We start from the raw sequence: 17,196 nt of genomic DNA, 5'->3' as shown, positions 1-17,196 counted from the left end.
CAAATCCTTTATAAAGGGTTGCACAATACCAAACCACTTATCCGGTTCCCTCCTCGCGCATTAGGTCGCCTTTCCTGTCCCATCACCAACTTCCCCTCTCCAACCACTTCGATGGCTCGGAAATGCCATCCCTGCAGGAGGGGCCTGAGAACAAATGAACGCCAGCTCCACACGGCCTGCTTTTGGGGTGCGGGGAGGTGACACACACTTGCCCTTCGGCTTCCCAATCGCTTGCTAGGGCCCAACCCAACCCAGCCCAGCCCAGCCCAGCAAGGAGCCTTTGCAAGCTGCGCTCTATTGATTCTCCAGGAGTACGGAGGAGGTGCCCCGGCGGTGCTAGGGGGGGGGGGGGGGAGCGACTTCTGCGGGCGGGAGGCGGGGCTTCGTGCGCGGGGCGGGGCTGTAGGGCGGGGCGGGGCGAAGGCGCGCCCACGCGGTGCGGCCCGGAGCCCTCGGTGGCCGTGCGCTCCGCCTTCTCCCCTCCACCCCATCCCCAAGACCCTCTTCCCGAAGCCGAGCATGGGTGCGCGCGCGTCCCAGGAGCCCCGGGTCCGGGTCGGCCTGCGACTGCTGCTGCTATTTCTGCTCCTGGCAGTGATGCTGCTGGCGCTGGTGGCCCCTGGCGCGCAGGGGGCTCGGGGCCGCGGGGCTGCGGATAAGAACAGCCACCGGCGCTCGGCCAGCACCTTCTCGCAGAGCGTGAGCAGCCTGTTTGGAGAGGACAACGTGCGCGCGGCTCAGAAGGTGGGCGGTGCGCCCGCGGTCACCTTGCGGGGCCGGGAGACCGTTGGAGGGGGGGGGCACCCGGACTGGGGACGGTCGCGGCCTGCTGCAGCCCGGGCCAAGAGTAGCCCCCAGGAGCGCGTGACGCCCGCGCGCTGACCCGCCGCGTCTCAATGGTCTCCCACTGTGAGCCAGGCACTGGGGACACCCGCGTCCCCGCGAGGCCTGGCCTCGAGGGCCTCCAGCCTCCCACCCCTTGCTTCACAGATATCTGGGCCGAGTTCTCCTTTCCAGGGGGTGATGGGGTCTGAGCTATTGCTTTGGCAGCTTGAGCGCCTACTGTGTGTTTGGGGCGGTTGAGGGGGTCACCTCTCGGTTGGAGCCTTCGGTTTTGCTTGAGAGCTTGGGGTCTCCGGGACTGGGATGATCCCCTCCACCAAGGAGCTCTCCGCTCTCCGCCTAAGAAAAGAGAAGTCGAGGTGCACGCGTTCTCTTGTCTTCCTCACCCCTTCCTTCGTGGTCTCTGGCCCTGGGGTTGTGGAGTCCAGAGAACTTTGGGTCCAAGTTGGGGCGCTCTCTCTTTCCCAGCCTGATGAAGTTAGACCAGTAGCTTCACTTGGTGTGTGTGAGTGTGGAGTCCAGAGGTCGGCCTCAGGAGCCATCCACCTTTGTGTTTTGAGACAAGTTCTAATTGCACCGAAGTTTGAAGATTAGGCCAGGCTCGCTGGCCAGTGGGCCACTAGAATCGTCCTGTTTCCACCTCCCAAGCACCAGGATTACAAACGCTCTTGGGCTTGAACCCATTATATAGAACCTTCATTATATAGACCAGGCTGGATTCAAATTCAGAGCCCTGCCCGGCTTTGCCTTCTGAACCCTGGTCCTCATGCCTGCACAGGAAGCCCTTTGTCAACTGAGGCATCTCCCCAGTTTCAGTGACTTCACTTTTAAATGCTTTTTAATTATGTTTATTTGTTGATTGTGTGTGTGTGCGCACAAGTACCTGTGAGAGTCAGAAGACATCTTTAGTGTTCTCTGCTTCCACCACTAAGTCGTGAGAATCCAAAGCGGGTCATAGGCCTGGTGGCAAGTACCTTTACTGGGGCTGGAGAGATGGCTCAGTAGTTAAGAGCATTGCCTGCTCTTCCAGAGGTCCTGAGTTCAATTCCCGGCAACCACATGGTGGCTCACAACCATCTGTAATGAGGTCTGGTAACCTCTTCTGGCCTGCAGACATACACACAGACAGAATATTGTATGCATAATAAATAAATAAATATTAAAAAAAAAGTACCTTTACTGGCTTAGCCGTCTTGCCTGTTACTGGCTTCCCTTCTTTAAACCTCAGTTTGTCTCTTAAGTGGAGGTGGGAACATTAGCTCCTTCGTTATGATGTGTTGATGCAGCTGGCTCCTTCCTGACCCAGAGTCATGGCCCTCTTTTGAAAGTTCGATCTTGGCTATGGGGGTAATTGAATTGAACATTGCTTACCCCTGCTGGGGGTATTTAGAGGTTTAAAACCTGAAAGTTTAAAAGTTTAATGGTCCTTAGCATGAGGGAGAAGAACATTAGGAATTCGATTTTTTTTTTTTTTTTGAGACAGGGTCTTTGCTGTCCAGGAACTCTCTGTGTAGTCTAGGCTGGCCTTCAAATCAAAAGAGATCCACCTGCCTCTGCTTCCCGAGCAGAGATTAAAGGTGTGTGCAACCAAGCCTGGTTGTATTTTTAAGACATATTTATTAAATATATAATATTCTGTCTGTATGCCTGCATGCCAGAAGAGGGCACCAGACCTCATTATAGATGGTTGTGAGCCACCACATGGTTTCTGGGAATTGAACTCAGAACCTTTGGAAGAGCAGGGAATGCTCTTAACCACTAAGCCATTTCTCCAGCTCATATTTTTTTTTTAAATTATGTGTGATTCATACAGCTGTGTGTGTTTATACACACGAGTGCATGGTGCCCACAAAAGTCAGAAGAGTGTATTGGATGCCCTGGAGCTGGAGTTACAGGCAGTTATGAGCTGTATAACATGGATGCTGGGAACCAAACTTAGGTTCTTGGTAATACCATTATGGGTTTTGGGTTTTTTTTTTTTTTTTTGAAATAGTCCTGGCTGTCCTGGAACTCACTCTGTAGACCAGACTGGCCTCGAACACACAGAGCTCCTCCTGCTTCTGCCTCCAGAGTGCTGGGATTAAAGGCCTGTGCTGCCACCACCACTGCCCGGCAGCAGTATGGATTTTTAACTGCTGAGCCATCTTTCCAGCTTCCTTATGGCTGTTTTGAAATTGGTTACTACGAATATTAATTTACCGGCTGCTTAATAGTTATTATCTATCAGTATTTTGGGGTGCTGGGGACTGAACTCTTAACCTTATGCATGCTAAGCACTCAGGCTACTCTTAATAACTTTCAGATGAATGAAGGTGTTATTACTCTGCCATTAGACCAATCCCTTTCATAGGGAAATATTTCCCATCACTGACAAGCAAGTATTCAGTCCATACAACCCAGTCACATCCAGCTCCCCAGATTCTCTCTTCTGCCACATAAGAGAAGTGGTCAAGACCACACCCCCAGGCCAGAGCTATGGAGGCCCAGTGGCAATTCAAACCCATACCACCATGAATAAGACTTATTTCACACAAATTATGATTAGAATGTGGAGTACCTTCTCTCTCTGTCTTCTCTCTCCTTTTCTCTCTTGACCGGGTCTCTCTATGTAGCCCTGGACTGACTTGGAAACTCACTATCTAACCCAGGCTGGAGTCAAATTCACAGAGCTCTGCCTGTCTGTGTCTCTGGAGTGCTGGGTTTAAAGACGTGGCTCATCGTGCCTGGGAAACAAACTTTTTAAAAGCCTCCTACCTACAGGACAGGTTTGATGCTAATTAGTAAAGCCAGGCCTGTTAAACTACACAGCAGACTTTTCCTGTAGTTAAAATTAACCGAGGGCCACGACTATGGCTCAGCAGGAGAAAGTGCAGATGTGCTCTCCAGAAAGCCTGATTGAAGTCTTGAGCTCCTTCCCTCCCCCAGCATGCAAATGGTGGGCAGAGAGAACTGACTGCTGCAAGTTGTCCTCTGACCTTCACAGGTGGAGTATGTGCACACGCCCACACACATATATACACCCCCCCCACACACACATGCCACAGAGTTCTTTTTTTTTTTTTTTTTTTTTTTTTGGTTTTTTCGAGACAGGGTTTCTTTGTGGCTTTGGAGCTTGTCCTGGAACTAGCTCTGTAGACCAGGCTGATCTCGAACTCACAGAGATCCGCCTGCCTCTGCCTCCCGAGTGCTGGGATTAAAGGCGTGCGCCACCACCGCCCGGCCAAAGAGTTCTTACAAATTTATTTTCCCCATTGTAGGACATCACTATCCCCAAATCAATGAATGACTCTCAACCTGTGGGTCATGACCCCTTGGGGTTGTATATCAGATATCCTGCATGTCAGATATTTACATTTATTTATTTATTTATTTATTTTTATTTTTATTTTTTTTTTTGGTTTTTCGAGACAGGGTTTCTCTGTGGTTTTGGAGCCTGTCCTGGAACTAGCTCTTGTAGACCAGGCTGGTCTCCAACTCACAGAGATCCGCCTGCCTCTGCCTCCCGAGTGCTGGGATTAAAGGCGTGCGCCACCACCGCCCGGCAGATATTTACATTATTATTCGTTGCAGTTATGAAGTAGCGATGAAATAATTTTATGGTTGGGGGTCATCACACATGAGGAGCTGTATTAAAGCATTGCAGCCTTAGAAAGGCTATGCCGGGCGGTAGTGGCGCACTCCTTTAATCCCCAGCACTCGGGAGGCAGAGGCAGGCGGATCTCTGTGTTCGAGGCCAGCCTGATCTACAGAGCAAGCTCTAGGACCGGCTCCAAAGCTACTGAGAAAACTTGTCTCAAAAAACTGAAACAAGGAAAGAAAAGAACGTCAAGTCAGGGGCTAGGGAGGTGACCTAAGGGTCTAACAGCACTGACTGCTCTTTCAGAGACCTGGGTTCCATTCAGTAGTTGGTAATATCAGTTCCAGGCGTTCTGACACCCTCTTTTAACCTGCACGGACATTGTGTGCATGCACATAGACACACATACACTTTAAATAAGTAGAGAAAAAAAATATTTTTGTTGTTTTGTTTTTCAAGACAGGATTTCTCTGTTATGGCTCTGACTGAACTGGAACTCACTTTGTGGATCAAGCTGGCCTCAAATTCACAGAGATCAGCCTGCCTCTGCCTCCCCAGTGCTGGGATTAAAGGTGAAGGTGTACATCATCACCACCCGGCCTTTTCATTTTTGAGGTAGAGACTTGCTATGTAGTCAGTCTGGCCATGGATATCATCTTCCTGCTTCAGCCTGCAGAGTGCTTCCCGCTTCTTAATGTGCGTGTATGTGGACACACAAGTACATTTTCACACAGAGGCCAGAGGAGGGAGGGCTTTTGTTGTTTTTTATCAGGGTTTTTCTGTATAACAGCCCTGATTGTCCTGGGACTCACTCTGTCGACCAGACTGGCCTCAAACTCAGAGCTCTGCCTGCCTCTACCTCCCAAGCGCTGGGTTTAAAGGTGTGCACCACCACCGCCTAGCTCGGAGAACTTTTAATTGTTCTTCTCCATCACACTGTCTTATTTCCTGGAGCTAGACTAACAACTGCAATCCTCCTGTCTTCACTCTTACCACTCTGTAGTTTCAGAAATTTACCAGTGTAAGGCCACACCTGGCTTTTTTGGTTTTGGTTTTGGTTTTTCGAGACGCGGTTTCTCTGTAGTTTTTGGAGCATGTCCTGGAACTCGCTCTGTAGATCAGGATGGCCTCGAACTCATAGAGATCTGCCTGTCCCTGCCTCCCCAGTACTGGGATTAAAAGTGTGGTCCATGAACACCCGGATTGTTTTTTTTTTAAAGCAAGGTCTCCTGTATTCTAGGTTGGCTTTGAACTCCTGACCCTTCTTGCTTCCAGCTCTTAAGTGCTAGATTTTCAGGCATGAGCCACCACACCCAGCTCATGGCATCAAACCCAGGGCTCCATGCCTGTAAGCACGCTGCCAACTGAGCTATAGCTCTAGCCCCTTAATTTTTTTCTTAGTTACGGCAATGAAATACAGGTCAGTCCACATTTCACCATTTTCAGTTTGATGAGGGCAAGCATGTTCACAGGCTAGCTCTCTGTCTAGCTGCAGACTGTTCCATCACCCCCAAAGGAAACTCACTGGCTAAGCCATCAGCTGTTGGCCTCCACCATAGTCAGGCACCTACCTGCTAGTCTCTCCGTCTCTACAGATTCTCCTGTTTGGATTTTCACGTAAACGTGATCAGACATTGCTTGGCCTTGGCAGCTTGCTTTGCTGCTTTTGAAGGGTTGCAGGGAGCAAAGGCTGTGCGTGGTGGAGTTTACTGTCCCTCCAAATGTGACGAGAGAAGGACCTTTCTGTGCAAACTGTTTGGTGTGCACATAGACAGCGTCCTCTGTGGATGTTAGAAGTTCGCCAGGCGGATCTCTGTGAGTTCGAGGTCAGCCTGGTCTACGAGAGCTAGTTCCAGGACAGGAACCAAAAGCTATGGAGAAACCCTGTCTCGAAAATCAAAAACAAACAAACAAAAACAAACAAACAAACAAAAAAAAAGAAGTGGGTCTGTTCCAGGTTGGTTCTGTAACACACTTGTAGTCCTGGCATTGGGGAGGTGGAGGCAGGAGTAGCAATAGTTCAAGGTTAGCTTCAGCTGCACTGTGAGTTGAAGCCATCCTGGGCTGCATGACACTGTGCATTGAAAAATCAAAAGAACTAGGTGACTGAGGTGCACACCTTTAATCCCAGCACTCTAGAGGCAGGGGATCTCTGTGAGTTCTAGGCTAGCCTGGTCTACATAGCTAGTTCCAGGACAACTAGGGCTACACAGAAAAACCCTGTCTTAAAGAACTTTAAAAAAAAAAAAAAGAAAGGCCGGGCGGTGGTGGCGCACGCCTTTAATCCCAGCACTCGGGAGGCCGAGGCAGGCGGATCTCTGTGAGTTCGAGGCCAGCCTGGTCTACAAGAGCTAGTTCCAGGACAGGAACCAAAAGCTACAGAGAAACCCTGTCTCGAGAAATCAAAAAAAAAAAAAAAAAAAAGAAAGAAAGAAAGAAAGAAAGAAAAGGGGGGATCAACTTTTTTTTTTTTTAATTTCTGTTACTTGGTTTTTCAATTTTTTTCTGAAGGTTGGCCCTGTCTTTTCTGGGACCTTTGCTTTAACTCTTTGCTGATCTTCAGTTCAACAGTTGGTCTGTTCAGAATTTTTCCTCTGTTGCTGCTTGCAGGGAAGAAGTATTTTGAGTAAAATATTTTTTATTTTATTTTTTTATTTATTTATTTTTTTTTAATTTTTTTCGAGACAGGGTTTCTCTGTGGTTTTGGAGCCTGTCCTGGAACTAGCTCTTGTAGACCAGGCTGGTCTCGAACTCACCGAGATCCGCCTGCCTCTGCCTCCCGAGTGCTGGGATTAAAGGCGTGCGCCACCACCTCCCGGCTTGAGTAAAATATTTGACTAGTTCCAGGACAGCTAGGGCTACACAGAGAAACCCTGTCACGAAAACAAAACAAAACAATGCTTTTCTTTTTGTAATTATTTATTTATTTATGTGGTGGGGGCATGTGCATGCCACAGTTTGTGTGGAGGTCAGAGACCACCTTTTGGGGGGAGGTCTCTCAGTCCTAGGGGTCAAACTTAGGCATAGTGGCAAGTGCCTTTACTTAGATCATTTCCCTGACTCTCTTGTCCTCCTTCTCCTCCTCTTTAAATAAAACTCAAATACTAAATAGAAAAAAAAAAAAACTCCAAAATACTGTAAAGTTGAAAGAACAGAGCACAAAGACCCTCAGCCTGCCTTCACCCATTGCACGTATTTTCTGTTTGTTCTACAAGCGCAATGCGCACACACTTTCTGCATTTTTTTTCACCATTTGAAGTAAGACAGTAATATCGTGGTATCTTCTGCACAGTCCACAAACATCCCGCCCAGGAAATGGGTGTTTAACTCTAATAATGTTTCACAGTATCCAGGCGCTAATCATATTTTTTTGGTGCGCGCGCGCGCGTGTGTGTGTGTATTTGAGATCGTGTGTGTGTGTGTGTGTGTGTGTGTGTGTGTATTTGAGATCCTGTCTCCAAAACACCAGAAAAAATGGGATACGTGAGACGTAATCTCAATAAAATAAAGTTAGGCATGGTGGATAACTCCAGCACTGAATAGTAGGCGCAGGAAGATCAGTGTTTGAAAGTTATCCTTGAGAGGGTAAAGTTGTCCTCAGTGAGTAAAATGTTGTTTGATTCCTGTTAATGGGAATCTGCCACTGCCGAATCCATAAATCCAGGTTTATTCTGAGCACAGCATTCCTGTGGGCCCAGAGGAAGTTGAGAGCATAAGGGGAACCCACAAAGTGGGGCCTTTTAACGCCTTTGGGGGTTCTCCGGTGGAGTATGGAATGAAGCTACTCCAGGGGAGGGGCTTGGTGTGGAGCCCTCACCCGAACATAAGGGTGCTTGCTGTGCCTGCCTGGCAACCTGAGTTCAATCCCCAGAACCCACAAAAAGGTGGAAGGGGAGACCCTATTCCTCGAAGTTATCCTCTGCCCCCCTCCTGCATGCTCTTCCCCATGATGAGTAATTTTTATTTTATTATTTATTTATTTTCCTTCACCTGTTTTGTTTAGTGACAACATTTCCTGGCAGTCTGCTCTACCTGTGTTGCTCTACCATGCCATATTGGTATCACCCCCACCTCTGCCCCCCACCCGTGTCCTGGGGTTCCCTGCACCAACACATTTGGAGTCCTATTGTAAGACAGCTCTCTGACCTGCTATCTACTGGCTCTGCCTCCAGGCTCCGAACTCAGCTGTCACTCACTGGGAACTCAGTGCCCCAGTGGGTGGTTGGAACATGAGAATGCAGTTCTAACTGCTTTGGGGCGGAGATCTGAGGTCAAGGTTGTGGTAGGCTGGCTTCCCCTGTACCCCAGAATGGACCTGCAGGCCTTCCTCACCCTCTGTTCTGATGGCTGTCCTCTGTGTGTCTGATGTTATCTCTCTCTCTTTTTTTTTACTAGACAAAGATTGTAACACTGACCTACAACCCCAACTTTTTTACTTTGAGATGGGAGGGTGTCTCACTAAGATGTCCTGACTAGCCTTGGACTCATTCTTTAACCCAAGGCAGGCCTTGAACTTGCAATCTCCCTGCCTGTTTGAGAGCACAGAGGTCCTTGTGCTCACAGATAGCACAGGAATGTTAAACATACAGGGTTGTCTTTTTCAAGGGAAAAGATGTACAACCTGTTTTCCATTCAGAGGGCTGGGAATGGAGGCGACTATAGCTTAGGTAACCCCTGTGTTATCTCTGGAGCCAGGCCATACCTGGCTCCCCGCAGGCTTCCACATCCAGGACCTGAGGTGGCTAATAGTCTAGATGACCTCTGCACTATCTGTATGGCCAGGGACTCCCCCAGGCTCTCACAAACAGGACCGGAGGTGGCTGATAGCCCAGATGACTTCTGTGCTATCTGTATGATAGAGTCCAGGCCAGATCCTCCACTCGGCCCATAAGATGACACATGTAGCCTGGATCTAGAGCTCGTCTTCATGGGAGAAGTGACATGAACTTTGAGGAGCGTTTTTGATGTAATTTTGCCTCCCTGTGCACACATGGGATTGTGTTACACCAGAAAACCGAATTGTGATGTGTGTTATGCCCAAATTCGCAATCCCCGCAAGCCGACAAGGAAACCAAGAGTCCTGTATGTAAAAGCAAAGAGCCTTGATTTTAATCAAGTTTTCAAACTCCCTCTCTCGTATTGGAATAACCAGAGAGCCCCCAGCTCAATTAGAATAGGGTTTTATAGTAGTAAATGTGGGGGTGAGTCAATCGTAAACAATTGAGACTCCAGCCTCCACTGATTCACTGATGGCCAGAGTTGGAGGAAGTAAAGAACTTCCTTTGGGTGACCTGCCCAGACTTAGATTATCTGGCTGGCCCTCACACTGTGCTTAAGTGTGTCAGAATAAACCGCCTGGGGCCAGGCTCTGAACTGCTGAGTCCTGTTGAATGAGATTTCCTTCTTGCCTCATTCGGGGTCATTACTCTGCCAGTCCTGGTGCTTGCATAGACGACCCCCCCAGCACACACACATACACACACGTACACGTACACACACACAGTCTCGGCCTCCTGGTGCTTGCATAGACGACCCCCCCAACACACACACATACACACACGTACACGTACACACACACAGTCTCGGCCTCCTGGTGCTTGCATAGACAACCCCCCCAACACACACACATACACACACGTACACGTACACACACACAGTCTCGGCCTCCTGAGTAGCTGGGGTGACAAGCCCGTCTCACTGCACTAGGAGAGATGGCTCAGAGGTTAAGAGCATTGCCTGCTCTTCCAGAGGTCCTGAGTTCGGTTCCCGGCAACCACATGGTGGCTTACAACCATCTGTAATGAGGTCTGGTGCCCTCTTCTGGTCTGCAGACATACACACAGACAGAATATTGTATACATAATAAATAAATAAATATTTAAAAAAAAACAACCTCTGCACTAGTAGACTTGGCCTACTGTAGTGGTCTCATTGTAGTCAAATTACCTCTTTAAAGACCCTGTCTACAGAGTTTCTCTCACCGGGGACTAGGGGCTTCACAATTAAATTTAAGAGAACACAACTGAATCCTCTCATTTCCATAAAGTCTGTGGGTCTCCTTCCCTGTCTAGCTTTACCAGAGGAACCAGCATGTTCTCCAGCTGAAAGGGCAAGGGCTGGGACCTGCCCTGGTGTGTCCTCTTCCTCGTGGCCGGTTCACAGCCTGAGAAAGAACCTCTGGTCTGGATTTGTCCTCCCAGGAGCCCCTCCTTGCCACCTTGTCACTGGTCTGACTGGACAACTACAGAAGCCCCTGGGGTCCTGTCACTTGCTGTGGGCCAGGTGGCCATACTGAGCTTCTTCAGCTTCCTATGTTAAATCCTTTCCTGAACCCATTTTCCAGCTGGGAAAACCAAGGCCTGGAAGGTACAGCGTGAGCCAGAATGTCACTTACCCTAAAATAACTCCTGCATACTACTCCTGGACAACTGGCGCTGTCACACGGTGCTGCTGCCTGCCTGTGCTCCCCTCCTTCCTCTTTCCTTTCTTTCTTTTTTCTTTTTCTTTTTTTGGTTGGTTTGTTTGTTTGCTTGCTTGTTTGATTTTTTTTTTTTTTTTTGAAACAGGGTCTCACTATGCAAACTCTGTCCTGGAACTCATTAATGTATATGTAGGCCATGCTGGCTTTGAACTCACAGAGATCTGCCTGCCTCTGTTGCTTGAGTACTGGGATTACAGGCAAACACCGCTATGCTTGGCTTTTCATGTTTTCCTTTTCTAAGATTAAGTTTATTAAAGTGTGTGTGCGTGTGTGTGTGTGTGTGTGTGTGTGCATGTGCGCACTCGCACAACCACAGAGAGCGGAGAAAGGCTTCAGATCTCCATGGAGCTGGAGTTACAGTTTTGAACCCCCCTGTTTATGTGGCGACATCATGCGTGCTAGGAAAACATTATCCACTGATTTACATCTCCAGCCCTGGCTTTGAGATTTGTGCTAGGTGCATCTGATATCACTGTCCTGGTTAGTGTTAATACTGTGGTGATGCGGCACCACGACCTAAGTCAGGAGAGGAACTCAAGCAGGGCAGGAACCTGGATATAGGATGCAGAAAATGTAGAGGGTCCTGCTTACCGGCTTGCTCCCTGTGACATGCTCAGCCTGCTTTCTTATAACACCCAGGACCATCAGCCCAGGGATGGCACTATCAACAATGGGCTGGAACCTCATCCATCAATCACCAACTAAGAAAATGCCTTGCGCATGCCTTTAATCCCAGCACTCGGGAGGCAGAGGCAGGCGGATCTCTGTGAGTTCGAGACCAGCCTGGTCTACAGAGCTAGTTCCAGGACAGGCTCCAAAGCCGCAGAGAAACCCTTACTCGAAAAACCAAAAAAAAAAAAAAAAGAAAATGCCTTCCAGTGCCTTCCAGGCCTGCGTACCACCCTATTTCCTTGGAGGCATTTTCTCCTTTGAGACTTTTCTCTGGTGACACTAGCCAGCATGATCAATTATTCAAAAGAAAATAAGGAAATCAGGCAGTAAGTAGCACAATTTCTGATTTTCCGGTCTATTGGCTTTTCCGAATCACCTAGAGACCTAATGAAATTCTCGAGGTCACAGACAGAGCATGAACCCTTGCTGCGTGGTCTCAGATTTCAGAGTGGGTCCCTTAGAGAGTCAGCTGCCCTGGGAAGCATCTTGAGGGCAGACACTCCTAGGCAGAGGAAGTAGATACCCTGACTGAGAGCCACTCACCTTCACCCCAAGTGTTGCTCCTGTGTGTGGAGGGCGGGGGCGTCTTCCCGTTCTGCATGGCGGTGGGCCAGCTATCAACTTGACTCTAGACTGCCCATGAGGCAGCTCCTGATTTTTCTGTTGAGATGTCCTCTCCCAAGCTCACGCTTCGGTGCTTGACTGGTTTGAGAAGACAGTATGTTGGTCGGGTTCTTACTGTCCTCTCATCCCTACAGTTACTGTCCAGGCTGACTGAGCGGTTCGTGCAGGGCGTGGACATGTTCGTGGAGACAGTAGGGAAAGTTTGGATGGAGCTCTTGGAAGTCCTTGGACTTGATGGTAGGTATGGGGATGGCCACATGCAGTGTTGTGTGCTTGTTCTGATGCAATCTCACTGTGTAGTGAATCTCCCTGCACCCGACTGAGGGGACAGGAGTGTTAAGGGCACCACAGGAAGGAAGGAGCATTTTACCTTTAATAGCTGAACGTGTGGTCCACCAAGCTTCGAAGGCTGTGAAGATGATGGAGGCAGAGCCTGCAGTGATGATGATGTTATGGGCCATGGACCGACCACCTGGAGCCCCCCTGAAAGCCGAGAGAGGCCATAGGATGCTTCTAAGAGCTTTTGTCTAGGTGCGCTCAGAGCTGTGTTTCAGCATGGCCAAGACAAAGTCGGTAGAGAAAAAAGTATGAGTGGAGAGTCAGGGGAGACCATGCTTTGGGAGCGTGGTCCTGGACTTGGCCTTTTGGCCTCCGGAACTGGGAGAGAGGATGGATTTCACCATCTAAGCGTTGTCAGCCACCTGGTATATGGGGGCCAGAAAATGGATACAGCCTTGTAACAAGCCCCTCTCAGACTTCTCACTAGTCCTGGGCATCCCTTCTTTACAGATCTGGGGCCAGGGTTCAAAGTGGAGGCACGCTGTACAGGTGGGGCCCACACATTACCGCTTTTGTTAGTCCTCACTTCCGGCCTTGAATCACTGATTTCAACCCTCGAAGGGCTTCATGCCAGGCCATGCCACCTTGCTATTCAGATGGAGAATGGGAGGCAGGGGTGTGGCTCTCAGAGGATACTGTGCAGCACGCTGCCCCCAGGGCGGTTACAACCCTCCCTGGGACTGGAGCTGAGTCAACACATCAGCAAACACTGCAACTGTGTGCAATCCTGTGAGGCTGCCCCAGCCATCCCCTACTGGGATTGTGCAGTTCCAGGTTGCCATCCCTGGGCGGCGGGCCTGTAGAGATAAACTTGATTGCAAGGAATTGCATGCAGCTCAGGCTGGGAAACCGCAGAGCCAGACAGCTACAGGACACCAGGCATCACTGAGGAACCTAGGCCTGTTGCGATCAGCTGAGAGGAGCTGGATGGGGAGGTGAAATACCTTGTTTCTAGGGTGTGGGTTTCCCTCTTGACTTAGATAAGCTGCAGGGTACCCTAAGGTTTTTCAGAATTGTACCTCAAGCTTGAAGCAGGAGTGTGTGAGAGCTGCCTCTCCTGGAACCATAGTCAAGGTGGCTGTTCTTGGTCCCAAGCACTTTCTTTCCCCATCAGTTTTCAGGGTCTTCGTTACAAGGAAGACTCCTCCACTCGGATCAGTTTGATAGAAAGAAACTTTGAGGCATAAAGTAAGTTTTCTACGGTCACGTTACAGGGAAAAGTAATTGGTGAAGGCCAGGTGTGGTAGCGAATGCCTCTGATCCCAGCACTCAGGAGGCAGAGGCAGGCAGATCTCTTCAGTTTGAGGCCAGCCTGGTCTACAGAGTGAGTTCCAGGCCACCCAGGGCTATATGGGGAACCCTGTCTCAAAAAGCCAAAAGAAATTAATGAAATTTACCCTGCCATGCTGGCTCATGTTCCCAGTACTCAGAGGCAAGCAGATTTCTGAGTTCAAGGCCAGCCTGGTCTACCTGAGACCCCGCCCCGTCTCAAAGTTGTTGAAATCAATTTTACTGTTTCTGTTTTACTGTTATTTTTGGTTTTGTGGTTGTTGTTTTGCTTTGCTTTTGAGACAGGGTTCACCTGTACTCCACCCTATTCTCAAATTCACTACAATTGAAGCCAAGAATGACCTTGAGCTTCTTCTGATCCTCCTGCCTCAGCTTCCCAAGTACTGGGATAACAGATGCAAGCCACTCTGACTAGCCTGAGGAGATAGCTCATTGCAAACACAAGGACTCGAGCTCAAACCACAGCAACATTTTTATAAAAATATTTTTTTTGAGATTTACTGGTCACTTATTTTTGTGTGTGGCTGTTTTGTGCATGTATGTCTGTGCACCACATATGTGCAGTATCTGAGGACTTGTCTTCTGGAGCTGGAGTTCCAGGTGGTTGTGAACCACCCTGCGGTTGCTGGTAATTGAATTGGGTCCTCTGCAAGAGTGCTTTTTACCACTTTTTACCGCGGATCCGTCATCGCTCCAGCCTCACAGGTGTTTTTTTGTTTTGTTTTTTTTTTTTTTTTTGGTTTTTCGAGACAGGGTTTCTCTGTGGTTTTGGAGCCTGTCCTGGAACTAGCTCTTGTAGACCAGGCTGGTCTCGAACTCACAGAGATCCGCCTGCCTCTGCCTCCCGAGTGCTGGGATTAAAGGCGTGCGCCACCACCTCCCGGCCTCACAGGTGTTTTAAACTCATGACAAACAGTCCAGAGGGCCACCTGTGCTTCCTCTGATACTTGCAGGTTCAAGTGCTTGCTTTAATTGGCTTTCATTGTATTAGGTTGTGACAGGAGCCATTGGGTCCAGTCCCTGCGCTCAGCTGTCCCATCTGCTTTCAAAGAAGGTCCTGACCACGTGGGAATAACTGACCCTATCTTCTGTTCTGTTTCGTAGTGTCCAACCTGTCACAGTACTTCAGCCCAGCCTCCGTGTCCAACAGTCCCACCCGGGCCCTGGTGCTGGTTGGTGTGGTCCTCCTGGCCTACTGGTTCTTGTCTCTGACCTTGGGTTTCACCTTTAGCCTCCTGCACCTGGTGTTTGGTCGCTTCTTCTGGCTCGTACGTGTCATCCTGTTTTCCATGTCCTGTGTGTATATTCTGCATAAGTACGAGGGTGAGCCTGAGCACGCTGTGCTGCCGCTCTGCCTTGTCGTGGCCGTCTACTTTATGACGGGGCCCATGGGCTACTGGAGAGGCAGTCCCAGTGGCCTTGGCAGCCCCAGTGTAGAGGAGAAGCTGGAGCACCTGGAGAACCAGGTGAGATTGCTCAACATCCGCCTCAACAGGGTGCTGGAGAATCTTGACCACTCCAAGGACAAGTGAAGGTCAGTTGCCCGGACATCTAAGGGCACCAGCCATAGTGATGTCAAAAGACAACAGAAGAAGAAGAAGAAAAAAACAGCCGGCAGCCAAACCCCAATCCTCCCAATAAACCGAGCAAGAATGCCACACCTGGTATTTCCCACTGTGTGTCAACCTTAAGACCCACTGGAGGAGAAAGAACTTATGTAGGATAGAACTTAATCAGAGTGTTGCTGGTGGGAAAAATGTATTTTTTGAACAATGGATATACCCCTATTAACTGTGTAGTCAGAGAAATTTATCTGCATAGAATATAAAGTTGATTTCCTCCCCAACATTTAAATCTTTTGTAAGGTTTTTAAATAAAGGCAGATCCAGTCAAGTTTATGAGAACTTGGAGGAAAGCACTTGAAGATTTTACAGAAGTTAAAACTGGCTGCTGGGTGGGCGCTGTGCGTGTTATCTTCACACTCCCAAATGTGACTTTCACGTCTTCTGAGGTTGGAGGTGACTTGGTTAATGAGTGCTGTCTCTTGTTATTTTGGACACTTGGGCCTCAGAGTGGAACCCATCGCCTTTGGATCCTAGGGACCCTGTGCACTTGGTCATTCCATTGTGTTTCTTCATGCCTTTCTGTTTTTATGGTGCTGGGGATGCTGAGCCCACCCCCAGCCCGTCCATTGTATTTCTGAATGAAGGTACCCATAGACGTCCTGGGATCTTTTTCTCCTCTCTGGACTTTAATGTAGTCTAACACCCAGCCTTTCTAGAAGGAAAATACACAGATGGGGCTACAAAATGTCTTTGGAGTTTGATGCCAAAAACTTTCTGGGTGGGCCTTGAAGATTATTCCAGAATCTAACTGAATCACACATTCCCTGTTTGCCAGCTAGGCCCATATAGCCAACTGGACCCTGGTGGGATTTGCTTATTTATTTTGCTTTTAATTGACTTAAGACCATACAAGAAATTGTTTATAGTCAGTAACATCTTTCATTTCATTGCTTCTAGAACATTCTTAGGCATCAGCAACCTTAAGATCTAAATTGTTTGTCCTAAAATTTTTATGATTATGTGTGTTAGGTGCTTTTTGTCTGGGGTCCAGGGAGTTGTTGTTTTAATTACCTTGGGGAGAAGGGTGGGCAGAGGATTAGGTCAGAGGCTGAAGATGACACTGCTCTGCCAGGACTCTGTGGAAAGAAAGCTGGCTTTTGCAGGATGTGGCTGGGACTGCCATTGACTCTGTGGTTTTTCAGTGTACCCTGGAGCCACGCTTGGTGGAGGGACCCAGCTGACCCAGCTCTGGTGCCCTGTGTCTGAGAAATTCTGTTTTGGGCTGCAAGTGTCTGGAATACAGATTCGGGTCCTTCTGAAGATATGTCTGTTCTCTAGATGACCATATGGGGCTCACACTTTCTTGAATTTCATTCACTTGTGGAACCCATACTGGGGAAGTCTCTCTGTGGACATTGGACACACGTGACTTCTGGTGTGAAACATCCACTTATGTATTGTTCAGATACTGTAGACAAATCTACTTGCAGCTCAGGGTGGAAGTAACTGGGGGAGGGGCACATTAGTGGCTAACTCATCTTTCCTTCCAAATATCTGGCCATATCATACCAAATATTGCTTTGCAAATATTGTCCGTCGGCCTCTATATATCAGCCTCTACAAAGCTGAGCATCCCTGTTCTTGCCTCGGCTCCTCTTGCTGATGGCCACAGAGATGTCCTAGACAGTCCTTTGTAGCTGAGAGTGCAATCCCAGTATTCAGGAGGCAGAGGCAGGAGGATTGCTGCTATTTTGAGGCTAGCTCAGTTTATTATATTCCAGGTCAGCCAGGATTACATAGACCAG

At 48.8% G+C, this 17,196-nt stretch overlaps 1 protein-coding gene across 1 annotated transcript; it reads left to right on the top strand.

Annotated features, from left to right (window-relative positions):
- Positions 1 to 422: 422 nt before the first annotated feature.
- LOC121446568 (BRI3 binding protein) lies at positions 423 to 15,719 on the top strand. The gene is made up of 3 exons (XM_041649256.1): positions 423 to 744; positions 12,332 to 12,434; positions 14,931 to 15,719. The coding sequence occupies exons 1-3, from the start codon at positions 520 to 522 to the stop codon at positions 15,356 to 15,358; spliced, it is 756 nt and encodes a 251-aa protein (XP_041505190.1). The 5' UTR covers positions 423 to 519; the 3' UTR covers positions 15,359 to 15,719.
- Positions 15,720 to 17,196: the final 1,477 nt, after the last annotated feature.

Source organism: Microtus oregoni, unplaced genomic scaffold (assembly GCF_018167655.1).
Source record: "Microtus oregoni isolate MIOR12 unplaced genomic scaffold, Mior012 000003F_ref0000135, whole genome shotgun sequence".
Taxonomy (NCBI): Eukaryota; Metazoa; Chordata; class Mammalia; order Rodentia; family Cricetidae; genus Microtus; species Microtus oregoni.
Note: the sequence above shows the minus strand (reverse complement) of the source record. Positions and strands in the feature narration are given on the sequence as shown.